The sequence below is a fragment of the Dromiciops gliroides genome, chromosome 1 (genome assembly GCF_019393635.1).
Source record: "Dromiciops gliroides isolate mDroGli1 chromosome 1, mDroGli1.pri, whole genome shotgun sequence".
Classification (NCBI taxonomy): Eukaryota; Metazoa; Chordata; class Mammalia; order Microbiotheria; family Microbiotheriidae; genus Dromiciops; species Dromiciops gliroides.
The window spans coordinates 219,222,389-219,236,448 of record NC_057861.1 but is presented as its reverse complement, the minus strand read 5'-3'; the positions used below and the strand labels follow the sequence as shown (position 1 = coordinate 219,236,448).

At 39.6% G+C, this 14,060-nt stretch overlaps 1 protein-coding gene across 1 annotated transcript; it reads left to right on the top strand.

Moving 5' to 3' along the window:
• The first annotated feature begins 5,866 nt into the window (after positions 1-5,866).
• LOC122736991 (mitochondrial uncoupling protein 2-like) lies at positions 5,867-6,800 on the top strand. Its single transcript, XM_043979387.1, is given in 2 exon segments — positions 5,867-6,010; positions 6,012-6,800. Coding segments are annotated over 2 exon segments (933 nt in total).
• Positions 6,801-14,060: the final 7,260 nt, after the last annotated feature.

The window sequence follows — 14,060 nt, the reverse complement described above, 5'->3', positions numbered from 1 at the left end:
AATTCTTTAAAGAGGAATTCCTAAGGACCCCAATCCCCTATCCCTTCCCAAACCCCTTACCCCATTCTTCCCATGACACTTGCTTCCACCCTAACCCACCCCTCATTGTAGATTGTTGTGTTGAAGCTTCTTTCTGTATTAGCTAAAGGATGATCAATCCATCAGAAACAAAACCAGAACTGCCTAGTGCCCCTGAGTAGACAAATTATGAGTCTGAAGAAGATTTAGCTTGAGGCCTTCATTCATCCAACTAGATGCATATTCCAGGTAATATCCTTGAGGGCACAGTGACTGGTACTTAATAAATGTTTCACTGACTGGTTGACCAGATGCTATCTTCACTGTTGCCACATCTTGCCCTGCCTACCAGATCCATCCAAATAGAGAGTTGGAGAACCAAACCCAAGTGCTAGAGTATCCTTGTTGAATGTCCTTTTGGTGCTATGGCTATGTAAGTCTTTTGTTATTGTTGTTGTTGTTGTTAACTGTTGAAACACTCATGAGCCCCTCATTTTTCCCCAACACAAAATCTGAACTACCAGAATACCTGTCTGAGTCAAAACCATTCCTAACAATATGAATGCATGGTATTGCATTCTGAGCCCTTCAGAGCCCTTCAGAGCCCTAGGGAATCCAGCACTGCTTAGATCTGGGAGTTATCTTTTGCCTTTTTCACCAGTTTTACCTGCCAGTGGGCCAAGGAAATAGAACAGAACAGTCAGTAAAATGTCTGCCATCTAGTCCTAAAGCAAACACACATATACACCCACACATATATACATATACATATTTAGTCTTTCTGCCAATTGAAAAAGGAAGGAATAATGTATATAACATATAATATTATAAAGTAACATTGTGAGAAAATAATTATTGATAATGGATTTCTTGGGGGGACACTGGGACACAGTCTAAGTCAACTTTCTCTCTTCACCCCCACTCAAAGGTTTTAGCTCAAGAACTCTCTCTCTCTCTCTCTCTCTCTCTCTCTCTCTCTCTCTCTCTCTCTCTCTCTCTCTCTCCCTCCTCTCTTTTCTTCTTTTTTTCTCTAGTCTCTTTTCGAGCCAGCCCTAAGGTTCATTATAGATAAGGTTCTTTGTGAATAGCACAGTGAAGAATGGAGATAGAAACCACACCTATTTGAAAGTGCCTTTGCCCTCAGGGGGTCTGTATTTCACTGGACCCTGATGTCATCAAGCATGGTACAGCTCGTTTTTAATATGGACCACCCTAAGGTCACATCAACCAATGGAATTGAATGATTCTAGCCAATTATCTTTGAGCAGTGTGTAAGAGCCACCTCTATTAGAAGAGGAAAAAGACTGAGATCATGAGTTGAATGCCATTCTGGGTGGCACACTAGGTGAGGAAGTTTGCCTGGGTCGTAAGTGCTCTCTCTTTAGGTAATGTAGGACTTCTGAACTCTGCTTGGAGCCATGGGCTCTCTCTTAGAGACAATATGTGCTGGGGGGTTTTCAGCTTGTGTTAAATATGGCCAATGCTCTCCTAACATTTAATATGATTTAATAAATGCTTACTGCCTAAATGGGTGCAATAGCTATTAATTTATAAGTAGCAGTATCTTAGAAACCCCAGCCTAGTTCCCCAATAATTTAGACAGAAACAGGCTAGCCCCCCAATATTTTAAATGACACATGTTGTTGTTGTTGAGTTGTTTCAGTAATGTCTGATTCTTTATGACCCCGTTTGGAATTTTCTTGGCAAACCTACTGGAGTGGTTTGCCTTTCCTTTTCCAGCTCATTTTATAGATCAGGAAACTGATTTAAAGAGGGATAAATGACTTGCCCAGGGTCACACAGCTAGTAAATGTCTGAAGCCATATTTGAACTCAGGAGGTCCAGCACTCTATCTACTGCACCACCTAGCTGCCCCTATAAAATAATATAAATTATAATATATAATAATGAAATTATATATCATATATGTGCTATAAAGTATATGTACATACACGAACATTTAATATACTCTGTAATAGGCTTAGCCTGACTCAGGTCTGATAATTCAGGCTCAAGATTGCAATGAAATGAGACACTTGTAAAACATCTAAAAGTTAACAGAGAAGATTTACTTAGCTATAATATGGGAAGGGTATTCAAAGCAGAAAAGGATATTTAGTAAAGACAGAGCATTGATTGAGCTGGGCATGATTTCCCTGATGCTATGTCACTAATTGGAAGCATGAAGGAGGAGCAGGTGAATACTAGCACATTGACTTTTTTGTAGGCCACTAGAAAGTTATGCCAATAACCTGACTTTATTACTCTGAGCCAATTAGGAGTTGAGGATAGCTTTAATATCTTTTTTAGAAAAAAATTTTAAGGAATAGCTTTTTCCCCAATTTTTAAACATTTTTATTTAAAGTTTTGAGTTCCAAAGTCTACCCTTTCCTCCCTTTGTGAGAATCAGAGTGCCACTCCCCTGCTGACAAAGACATTGTGAGAACCAGGGCAGTGCTGCCCTGAGTAGAAAGCATGTGAGTAGCATCCGGAAGTTACATCTATTCTCTATTTATAGAACTGCCTGTAAGTCATGTCAATCTACCAGCCAATTAGATTGGAGCTGTGTGTGGGGGGAATGTCCCTGGGTGGGCCCACAGGGAGCTTCTGCTCAGGGAGTACAGGAATCTTTCTTTTTGGTTGGAGGTTGAGGTAGGGGCAGCTGCAGGGTGAGAGGGAACTAGGCTCTTTCCTTCTGAACTCTATGTGTTCTCTTTACTAACCCCTAATATACTTTACCATCAAAATTTTTTTTTTAAACTTTGTGTTCCAACTTCTCTTCGTCCCTCCCCTCCCACCTCCACCCTAAGAACTCAAACAATTCAACATAAATTATACATAAGTAGTCATGGCAAACAATTCTACTCTATCTAGGTGGTGAGTGGAAACAGATAAAAACAAAACTTCAGATTAAGGAATTTAAAAAAAATGTGTTGCAGTCTGTTTTCAGATACCATCAGTTCTTTCTCTGAAGATGTACTGCAATCCTAATATACTTTAATAAATACTTAATGCCCAAAGATTGGTGCTATATGCTTCTAATTTAAGGCGACCACTCATTAGATTTTAAACATCACACCTTCTTTCCTCTCCTCCCTCCCTGAGACAGTAAGCAATCAGATATAGATTATACATGTGTAATTATGTAAAACATTTCCATATTAGTCATTTTGTATAACAAGACTTGAATAAAAGAAAAAAATGAAATAAAGTGAAAAATAGCATGCTCGAGTCTGTGTTCAATCAACGTCAGTTCTTTCTTTGGAGGTGGATAATATTTGTATTCACTTTTTTTTAAATATATATATATTTTTTGGCAGGGCAGTGGGGGTTAAGTGACTTGCCCAGGGTCACACAGCCAGTAAGTGTCAAGTGTCAAGTGTCAAGTGTCTGAGGCTGGATTGGAACTCAGGAACTCCTGAATCCAGGGCTGGTGCTTTATCCACTGCACCACCTAGCCACCCCCTCTATTCACTTTTTTATGTATCAGTTCATGTAAGTCTAGGTTTTTCTAAAATCATCCTGCTTGTAATTTCTTATAACAATAATATTCCATTACAATAATATAACAGTTTATTTAGCCATTCCCCAATTGATAGGCATCCCTTTGATTTCCTATTCATATCTACCACAAAAAGAGCTGCTATAAATATTTTTGTACAAATATGTCCTTTTCCTTTTTTTTTTTTTGGATGACTTTGGGATATAGACCTGGCATGGTATTGCTGGATCAAAGCCCTTTGGGCATAGTTCCAAATTGCTCTCCAGAAGGAAGAACCTTTAAGAAAAAAACTGGTATGATAGATATGAGGAAGCCCAGATATGGGGTATGATAAGATAGTATGGAGTTATGTTTAGAGGCTATAACATCAGACTCTAAATTTAATTTCCTGTTTAAACCTGCCTCTCACCCTATATCTAACTTTCCCAGGTGTAGGACTTTAGGAGATTGCCCTTACCACATATCCGAAGGCCATATTACGTTACTGAGAGCTGAGAGATAGTGAGGCTACTCTTTCCCCTCCAAACCAAATGGGAACTTTTCAGAGTTCTCTCCTTAATCAAATATTGTAAACTTAATGCCCCATGAAAAGACTTATAGAGCTTGCACAGGGGCATGGAAGCATCTTGATCACAGCCAATCTCAGTTGAGATTGAGCTTACATTTGGGTTTTGTTTTTGCCTCTCATTACCCATCTCCTTCCTTGGGCAGCTATTCCATTAGCACTTACTGGTAAAATATCAATTCCAAAGAATAGAATTCTAGAATTGTGGGTCTGGAAGGGACCTGAGAAGAGTTTTAGTCCAATCTCTCTCCTGTCCATACTGAAAGCCTTTACAAATAGTCATCCAGTATCTGTTTGAACACCTCCAGAGCATGAGGCAGCCAACTCCATTTATAGACTATTCTATGTATTAAAAGGTTCTTGTTCACTTTGGCCATATATGATCTATATCTACTCTGCCTATCTATCACTTCCAGCCACATCTATAATAATAACTAATATTTCTATAGCACTTACTAATGTGTCAGGCAATGTCCTAAGCATTTTATATTTATTATCTGATCTGATCTTCACAATGACCCTGGGAGGTAGGTACTATTATTATCCCCATTTTACAGATGGGGAAACTGAGTTGAATAGAAGTTAAATGACTTGGCCGAGGGTCACACAGCTATTAAATGTCTGAGGCTAGATTTGAATGCAAGTCATCCTCACCCTAGACCTCATGCTCTATCCACTGTACCATCTAGTTATACAGAATACAGCTCATCTGAAATTTATACAGAATGAATCTAATCCATCTTCAAATATTTAAACGCAGCTATGATGTCAGATCAATTAAAATTCAACAAAATTTATTTAATACCTACCATGTACCAGGCACTAGACTAATTGCTGAGAAAACAAAACCAAAAGTGATATAGTCTCTGCCCTCAAAGTGTTTACATTGTAGTGGGAGGTATTTGACAGGCATGTAGATAAGTATAATACAGGGTGTCCAAAAAGTCTAAGTGCAGTTTTGAACTACTAAAACTTCAAACTGCATTAAGACTTTTGGCACACCCTTTACAAGGCAGAGTATGGTCATTGTGGGGTGGGGGGTGACGGAGGGAGAGTCAGATAAAGTGCTCTAGGAAAATCTGAGGAGGTAGAGGAATGAATAAATTGAAGGTATCAGAGGAGGATTCCCAGAGGAATGTACTGCATATAGTACATGGCGAAGTGTCATAGCCAATCTCATTGACAAAGCCTATATTTGGGCTTTGGTTTTGCTTCCTGTTATTTAGGATCTACTTCCTTGGACAGCTCTGCCATTAGGATTTTATGGTAGCATCATTTCCACTGCCTTCCCAAATAGAAATCACAGTATACACCATCTGTGGTTTAATCTACCTCCTAGAAAAGAAAGGGATGGCAGTGTGCATCTCCCTAGTCCAAGACTGTGACTTTTTAGCGACCCAAAGAAGAGCCGAGCAGCTGCTCCAGCCCCCTGGACTCTGGACTCCACCGCAGGCCCAGTGCTTCCCACCGCAGGCCCAGTGCTTCCCGCCACAGCCACTGCCTCCTCTTGTTTTCCTTTATGGTCCCGGGCACACGATATGATCATTAGGTGTTCAGTTTCCCAGCAACTTTCTATGGGAAATCAAGGGAAGTGGTCCATGGTTGCTGTGAGCAGCTTTGAAGAGCGGACACCTTTAGAGAAGCTTGATCAAGATGCTATCATTGCAAGACCCTCCAAGTCAGGACTCGGGCAGAGTTCCTCATCTCATCTTAATCATTGGAGGCCATCTTATCATTTCTCCTTTGTGTCCTGGGAAGCAGCAGAAAACTAGCATCAAATCATGGTTGGATTTAAGCCTACAGATGTGCCCCCAACAGCCACTGTCAAGTTCCTTGGGGCTGGCACTGCTGCCCGCATAGCTGACCTCATCACCTTCCCCCTGGATACAGTCAAAGTCCAGCTGCAGATTCAAGGAGAGAGCCGGGGGGGTCATCCGAGCTTCCTCTGCCACTGCCCAGTATTGGGGCATCATGGGAACCATTCTGACCATGGTGAAGACTGAGGGCCCTGGCAGCCTATACAATGGGCTGGTGGCTGAATTGCAGCACCAGATGAGTTTTGCCTCTGTCCGCATTGGCCTCTATGACTCTGTCAAACAGTTCTACACCAAGGGATTTGAGCATGTGGGCACTGGGAGCCACCTCCTGGCAGGCTGTACCACAGGGGCACTGGCAGTGGCTGTAACCCAACCCACAGATGTGGTGAAGGTACGTTTCCAGGCCCAGGATCATGCAGGTGGCAGCCAGAGATATCAGGGCACATTGGATGCCTATAAGACTATTGCCAGAGAAGAGGGGCTTTGGGGCCTATGGAAAGGAACTTCACCCAGCATTGCCCGCAATGCTATCATCAACTGGGCTGAGCTGGTGACATATGATCTCATCAAAGATGCCCTCCTGAAGGCCCACGTCATGACTGATGACCTTCCATGCCACTTCACATCAGCCTTTGGGGCTGGCTTCTGCATCACCATCATTGCCTCCCCTGTGGACATGGTCAAGACGAAATACATGGACTCTGCCATGGGCCAGTATGCCAGCGCTGGCCACTGCGCCCTCACCATGCTCTGGAAGGAGGGACCCCAAGCCTTCTACAAAGGGTTCATGCCTTCCTTCTTCTGCTTGGACTCCTGGAATGTAGTGATGTTTGTCACCTACGAGCAACTGAGACGGGCCCTGATGGCTACTCGCACTTCCTGGGAAGCTCCTTTCTGAGCCCTCTCCTGCTAGCTTTCTGCTGTACACCCCTCCCCTTGGAGTCCAGACCCTCAGCCTACCTCCCATCCCATTTTTCTTCCCTCTTCTTCTCCTCCCCTGAAGAACCCCCCTGCCCTAGAGTTAGCCCTATTTTATCCTTTCCCAATGCAGCCTCACCCAGTTCTTAAGCTCCTTACTTCTAATAAAGCAGAACTGCCCCCCCCAAAAAAAAAGAGAAAAGAAAAGAAAGGGATGCCTCTTTGTAGTCCAAACTATTGGGGAGAAAGTAGAAGTAAGGTTTGAAGGTAAAGACAAAAAAGAAAAGGATTTGAAGAGACAGAGGAGCCTTGGCTTGCAATAGGGGGTTAGAGGCTATAAAATGGGGCCAAGAAGAATGAACACTGAATACTTACATCTAAATAATAGATATAAAGCTCTTCCCATACATCTAAGAAAGAAGCAGTTTCTTGTAATCAGTAACAGGAATCCTCAGATGTCATTTATGTGACAGCATCCAGTATAGATCAGAAGTAGAAGAGTTACATGGTGGTGGTTGATGATTCTCTGCTGAGGGATATCCAGACAGTTATCATTCGTTGTTTTTATTCTTGTTGTTAAGTCATTACAATTGTGTCTGATTCCATGACTCCATTTGGGGTTTTCTTGACAAAGATACTAGAGTGGTTTGCCATTTCCTTCTCTAGCAGTTATCATTTGATTTGATATTAATATTAGGAGGAGAGGTAGCATGACATAGTGGATAGAAAACTGACCTTGAAATCAAGGAGTCCTGGGTTCAAGTTCTCCCCTCTGACACATACTGGTTATGTGATATTGGGCAAACCACTGGATCTCTCGGTATTCTGGGTGACTCTTGTAAGGTTATATGTTGCAGAACAGAGGCCAGCCTACAGTGATAGAGGGAATTTCCTCACCTAGGGATTCCCTTTAATAGAGAAATTACAAGTCCAGTCTTGTGGTGGTTTTTGTTGTTGTTGTTTTTTTGTTTTGTTTTGGTGAGGCAATTGGGGTTAAGTGACTTGCCCAGGGTCACACAGCTAGTAAGTGTTAAGTGTCTGAGGCCAGATTTGAACTCAAGTCCTCCTGACTCCAGGGTTGGTGCTCTATCCACTTTGCCACCTGGCTGCCCCCGCCTTTTGTTTGTTTTTTATTTTATTTTATTTTATTTTATTTTTTCTGGGGCAATGAGGGTTACGTGACTTGCCCAGGGTCACACAGCTAGTAAGTGTCAAGTGTTTGAAGTCAAGTCCAGTCTTTGTTTTTTAACAATAGAAAACTCTGTAGTCTACCCAAGGTATAAAGAAGAGATACCTAAGATCTCTTAAACCTGAGGACTTCTATGTTTCTATTGATTCCTATGGGGATCAATATATTGATCTAGAAGTAACATAGGAAATATTATGGATTCCTGAGAAAGAAACTGGAGATCATAGCAACACAGGTAGTGTTTCCATCAGTATTACTGACAGAAGACAGTGACTTTGGAATAGAAAAACATATCTGGTAAGCAAATAGCTGATTATGAAAATTCTGTCTAGGAAAAGATTTATGAAATAGGACTTAAAATATTGGGATCCTGGGCTTTTTTTTCCCCCAGGGATGGAGTCTATACCTATCAGGAGCTGGTTAAAATATATTTGCTTACAAATGTGATCCATAGGGTTAAACTGAAAATCAAGGGAGAGTTTCTAAAAAAAAAATGCTTATATATGTAATGATAACTAACCATAGCTAACATTTAGACAGTATTACTATATTCCAGGCTCCATGCTAAGCACTTGACAATTATTAGACCAAACTAGATACCATAGAAATTAGCTATAGTATAAGAAAAAGAACAATAGTAGAGACCCTCAGAAATAAAGAGGAGACAGAATCCAAGGAAAGGAGACAACAATAAAACCCATGATCTTAAACGCATCCACATGCACACTGACACAGACACATAAATACACACACACACACACACACACACACACACACACACACACACGAATGAATGAATATTTAACAAATACTTCTTAAGTGCCAGGGACTATGCTAGGCCTCAGGAGACAAAGATGAAAACAAATTCTCTCAAGGTAAACCAGAGATCCAATAGAAATAGGCAAATGTGACCTTGTTAAGGTTTGATAGGATTAGGCACATAGATAAAAGGTATGGATGGAGTATCACTATCTATTAAGAAGATATACTTGTGAAGAAATTCACAAACCAGATGGCAGAAGTCCACAAAGGAAAAAACAGAAGCAGCATTATCATAAAACTAAAGACCATTTGGACAAAAGGAGGAAGTTTCTCTCAAATGAATTCAACATACATATATTAAACACCTACTGTTTGCAAGGAAGTCTGCTAGGTGCTGGTAAATACAAGGATGGCAACAATATAATCGTTTAAGGAGTCTGCAAGGAGTTCTACCAGGGATGAGGGAGGGATGGTGGTGAGACAACACATACACATGTAAGTACATTAGATGACGAGTTCAGAAAACATCACAAACTTGGTGCAAAGGTATGATCAAAGACTGTTGTAGAACATTAATTATTTGCACAATTGCTGGAGTTTTCTCTGACCCAAGAATAGCTAATTTGTGGCTTGACATCATGAAAATTATAGCTTTCAAAAAAAGTGGAGGAAGCAACAAGAGGAACTATTTTAGACTTGATTCTTATCAACAAAGAAGTCCTGGATACTCTTTCTTTAAAACAAAAAAATTCTTTTTTTTTGTTATGAACTTTAAAATCATCATCAAGCATAAACAGCCGAAGATACAAAGAAGAAGCGAAAGGAATTTTAGAAAAGAAATATATTTATTTAAACATGCATGTACATTTTAACAAGGTGAATCCATATTTATGTCCCTTTCCACATACCTTTTTACCTCCTTGGTTTAGGGACATTTCAGAATCCATCCAGGTTGGCTGGGCAAGAGGAAGAGCCAACACTGTATGGAGTACTCTCCCATTTGCTTCCCACCTTCATCTTATCTGCTTGATTTCTCATTTTCTTTCTGATAAGATGAAGGAACACCAGATCCAACCATCTGCCCTTCCACTGCCTCTCAAGGTCCTCTAGGCTTTCCCATCTGTCCTGCCTCCATGCCCTGCAGTCCCTTGGCACTGTGATTTCAACTACCTGTGTAACCTCTGGGCCTTGCCATCTGATTCACTGTTGCACCCATAGGATTTCCGGGCCTTTCCATCTGCCCTGAAGTTAAACTTTCTTTCATGTGTGTTTCTTCCAATTAGACCATGAACTTCTTGAGAATAGGGATTATCTTGATTTTTTTTTTCTATTCGGATCCCTGGCTTTTACCATGGAAAGTACTCAAGAAATGTTTTTTTTTCATTAATTTATTTGTTCATTTATACATACCCACCAACCCACTTCTCCCACCATCCTGGGTTGAAGCCCTTTCTTGTAACATTCATATTCAAGCAAAACAAATCAACATATTGGCCATATCTGAGAATGCATTTGTTATTCTATAGTTCTAATCCAACTTCTCTTTTCAAAGAGCTAAGAGTTATCTTTTATTATCAGTCTTTTGAGTTCATGATTTTTTGCTGCCTAAGAATGTCCTGTGTACCCTGGTGGAATCTCAGTTATTTTATACATTTTTATAGGTATTTTGAATTGGGACTTCTTTTTTTTATCTCTTCCTACAGAGTTTTGTTAATAATATACAATAAGGCTAATGATTTTTATTGGTTACATATACAGCTACTTTATTGAAATTATTAATCATTTTTAGTTAATTTTAATTGACTCTGGTGTTGTCTAAGTAAATCATCACATCACTAGCAAATAGTGATAATTTTGTTTTCACTTCTTCTAGGCTCACTCTCTCAATTGTTTTTTCTTGTCTTCTTGCTAGAGCTAGAATTTCTAAAACTATATTAAGTCATAGTGGTGACAATAGAAAACTTTATCACTGATCTTATTGGAAAGACCTCTAAATGTTTCTCCATTACAGATAGAGTTCTTGATTTTTGATAGATATTGTTTATCATATTAAGGAAAGTTTCATTTGTTCTTATGCTTTCTAGCACTGTTTTAAAAATTAGTATAGTGTTTTAGAAAATAATCTTTTCAGCATCTGTTGACAAATCATGTGATTTTATTTTGAGGTTATTATGTTCATTATATTTATAGTTTTCCTAATGTTGTCTGTCTTTCCTTTCATGGAGTAGAAGGAGGAGGAGAAGAAGTGTCAATGAAACTTTAAAAATACACAGAAGAGAGCTGAAGGAAGGTGGAATGGGGGTAGGAACAAGCTAGGTACTTTTGTTACTGTCATATTAAATGTAATATATACTTTAAAAACTTGTATGTAATAAAAATCTACAATTTGATATATTTCTTCTTTTTCTTTTCTTTTTTTTTCCTACCTGAAATTTTGGTGTTGAGTTCACAATAAAACAGAAAATTGAAAAAAAAAATTTGGAAGAAGCCACAAAACTGTTCTGACTACAAATTCATGCTATCTATTCTCACTCCAGCATACCAATCTTTTTATTCTTCTCTAATTATTTCTCTATCATATTCTTCCCATTGACTGTTCTAAACCTTTCTAACCACATCCAACTACTCACTTCCCACCCCTCACTTCTCTCAGTTCATGACATCTCCTTTCACATGACTGAGGAAGTTAAGACCATCCATTGTGATCTCTCTCATCTCTGATCATATGATCTTCCCTTCTCCAAACCTTCAAACCCTTCTACATTGTCACTCACCTTTTCCTCTACTACAATCTTTGATGGAGAGGTGGCCTTTTTTTTGTGTGTGTGTGGCAAGACTGACCCCTCTACTTGTGCCCATTCCTTCCCATCTCATCTAGGAGCTTGCTCCATTGGGTATTCCTTTGCTCTGATTTTTAATCTCTATCATACTATTTTTCTCTGATGTCTACACATATATCCACTAAGGCTTAAAAAACAACTTCATTTCACCCTGCTATTCCTTTAAACTGTCTCTCTTTCCTTTCATTGACAAGTTCCTAGAAAGAATCATCTCTATTCAAGTCTTCTATAATCCTCCTCATCTCTATCCCTTAAAAGGGGAAGGGGTACACCAAGCTTATATTTGAAGCCTTGACTCCATTCCCATAAAAATGCTAATTTTACACAAAAGACCAACACAAATAGTGAATAGTGAATAAACCCATTTATCCAAGCAGATAGCAAACAGAAATCAGAGAAGTTATACAGATTAGAATATACTAGACAATATAAAAAGTGAATGAACTTTCCCACTGGGAGTGAGATATCTCAACAAAGAGAGAAAATTCCTTCATATTGTCCAAGAGGAAAAGGGATGGCTAACATTTTGAATGGATGGCATAATCAGGGTCCAAAAATCACTATCAACTACAACACTGCGTGAAATCTAATAAAATAAAATTTAATCAAAATAAACGTGAAGGAGGCAGAGTCAAGATGATAGAGTAGCAGGAAGCAATGTAGCCAAGATCCACAGATCTCCTCCAAAGAGACCTAGAAAATGTACTAGACTGAATCCTGATGAGGAAATACAGAAAAAGTCATAGTGAGTCCTTTTTCCAGCCCAGGTTGGCTTAGGGAGACAGTCAGAGAGGTTTGTTTACCCTGAGAGAAGGGGACTTGCTTATGGGGTGGTATTTCTGGGAGGGAAACCCTGTTTAGTGTACCAAGAAAGGAGGAAGTTCAAAAGTAAACAGCAGCAGCACTTTAACTTGGACCGTAGGAGGAGAGTAGGATCTCAGTTCCAATATATAGCTCAGCCTGCAGAGGAATAACTAAGGTAGAAATCTCTAAGGGAGAGCCTACAGTTCTGTCACTTGAACCAAAAGAACTTCCTAGTTGATTGATAGGGGCTGCATTCTATTGGCTGAAACCCAGGTCAGGAATTTGCAGAGGTCAAACCAGGATGCCCACAAGTAGACTTTGCTTTGGATTAGATCACCTTGGGAGCACTGAAATTTTGTAAGTTCCTGACCTGTCTCTTAGATCCCAGAATAACACAACACCCAACACCCCAGGAAAGCAGTAACAGAACCAACCCAGATCTTCCCTACAGAAATGTGGCAGAGCCCAGCCCTAACATTACATTCAAAGTTAGTAAATAAACCAGAAGAATGACCCCCCAAATAAAAAAGAACCCCAATATAAAAAGTTATTATAGGGGGCAGCTAGGTGGCACAGTGGATAAGAGCACCAGCCCTAGAGTCAGGAGTACCTGACTTCAAATCCGGCCTTAGACACTTAACACACACTTACTAGTTGTGTGACCCTGGGCAAGTCACTTAACCCCAACTGCCTCACTAAAAGTTATTATGGTATTATGGTATTCTCAAGACATAAATGCAGAAGAAAATTCCCCCAAAACATCCACAAACAATACTTCAGAGAAAAATACAGCTTGAGTACAAATTCAATTAGAATTCCTGGAAGAGATAAAGCAACAGTTTAAAAATGTTTTAAAAACTGAATTGAGGGGGCAGCTAGGTGGCACAATGGACAAAGCACTGGCCTTGGATTCAGGAGGACCTGAGTTCAAATCCAGCCTCGGACACTTGACACTTACTAGCTGTGTGACCTTGGGCAAGTCACTTAACCCTCATTGTCCCACAAAAAATAAAAAAAACAACAACATTAAAGCTGAATTGAGATCAATTGAGGAAAAAATTGGAAAATAATTGAGAACTATGGAAGAAAAAACTGGAAAGAGAATTAACAGCTCAGCATAAAAGATAGAAAGCCTTGCCCAAAGAACAAATTCCCTGAAAATTAGAATGGACCAAATGGTACCCAATGACTCCATGAGACAACAAGAAATTTTAAAACAAAGTCCAAAAACTGAAGAAAAAAGAATGAAAAATCTGAGATATATCATGACCTGGAAAACAAATTGAGGAGGAAAAATTTAAGAATCACTGAATTATAAGTTTGCCATGACCGAAAAAAAGTCTAGACGTCCTATTTTAGAAAATCTTAGAAAATTGCCCAGATTTCTTAGAATGAGAGGGCAAAGTAGAAATGGAAGGAATTTTCTGGTCATCTCCTGAAAGAAACTTCAAATTGAAAACTCTCAGGAACATCATAGCCCAAAATCCAGAGTTTCAAAGTGAAAGAAATAAATCATGCAAGAAGTCAGAAAGAGAATTTAAATCAAGATCACACATAATTTAGCAGCCACCACTACAAAGGAATGGAGAACTTGGGATATAATATTTCAAAGATATGAAGATGAGTTCACAGCCAAGAATAATTT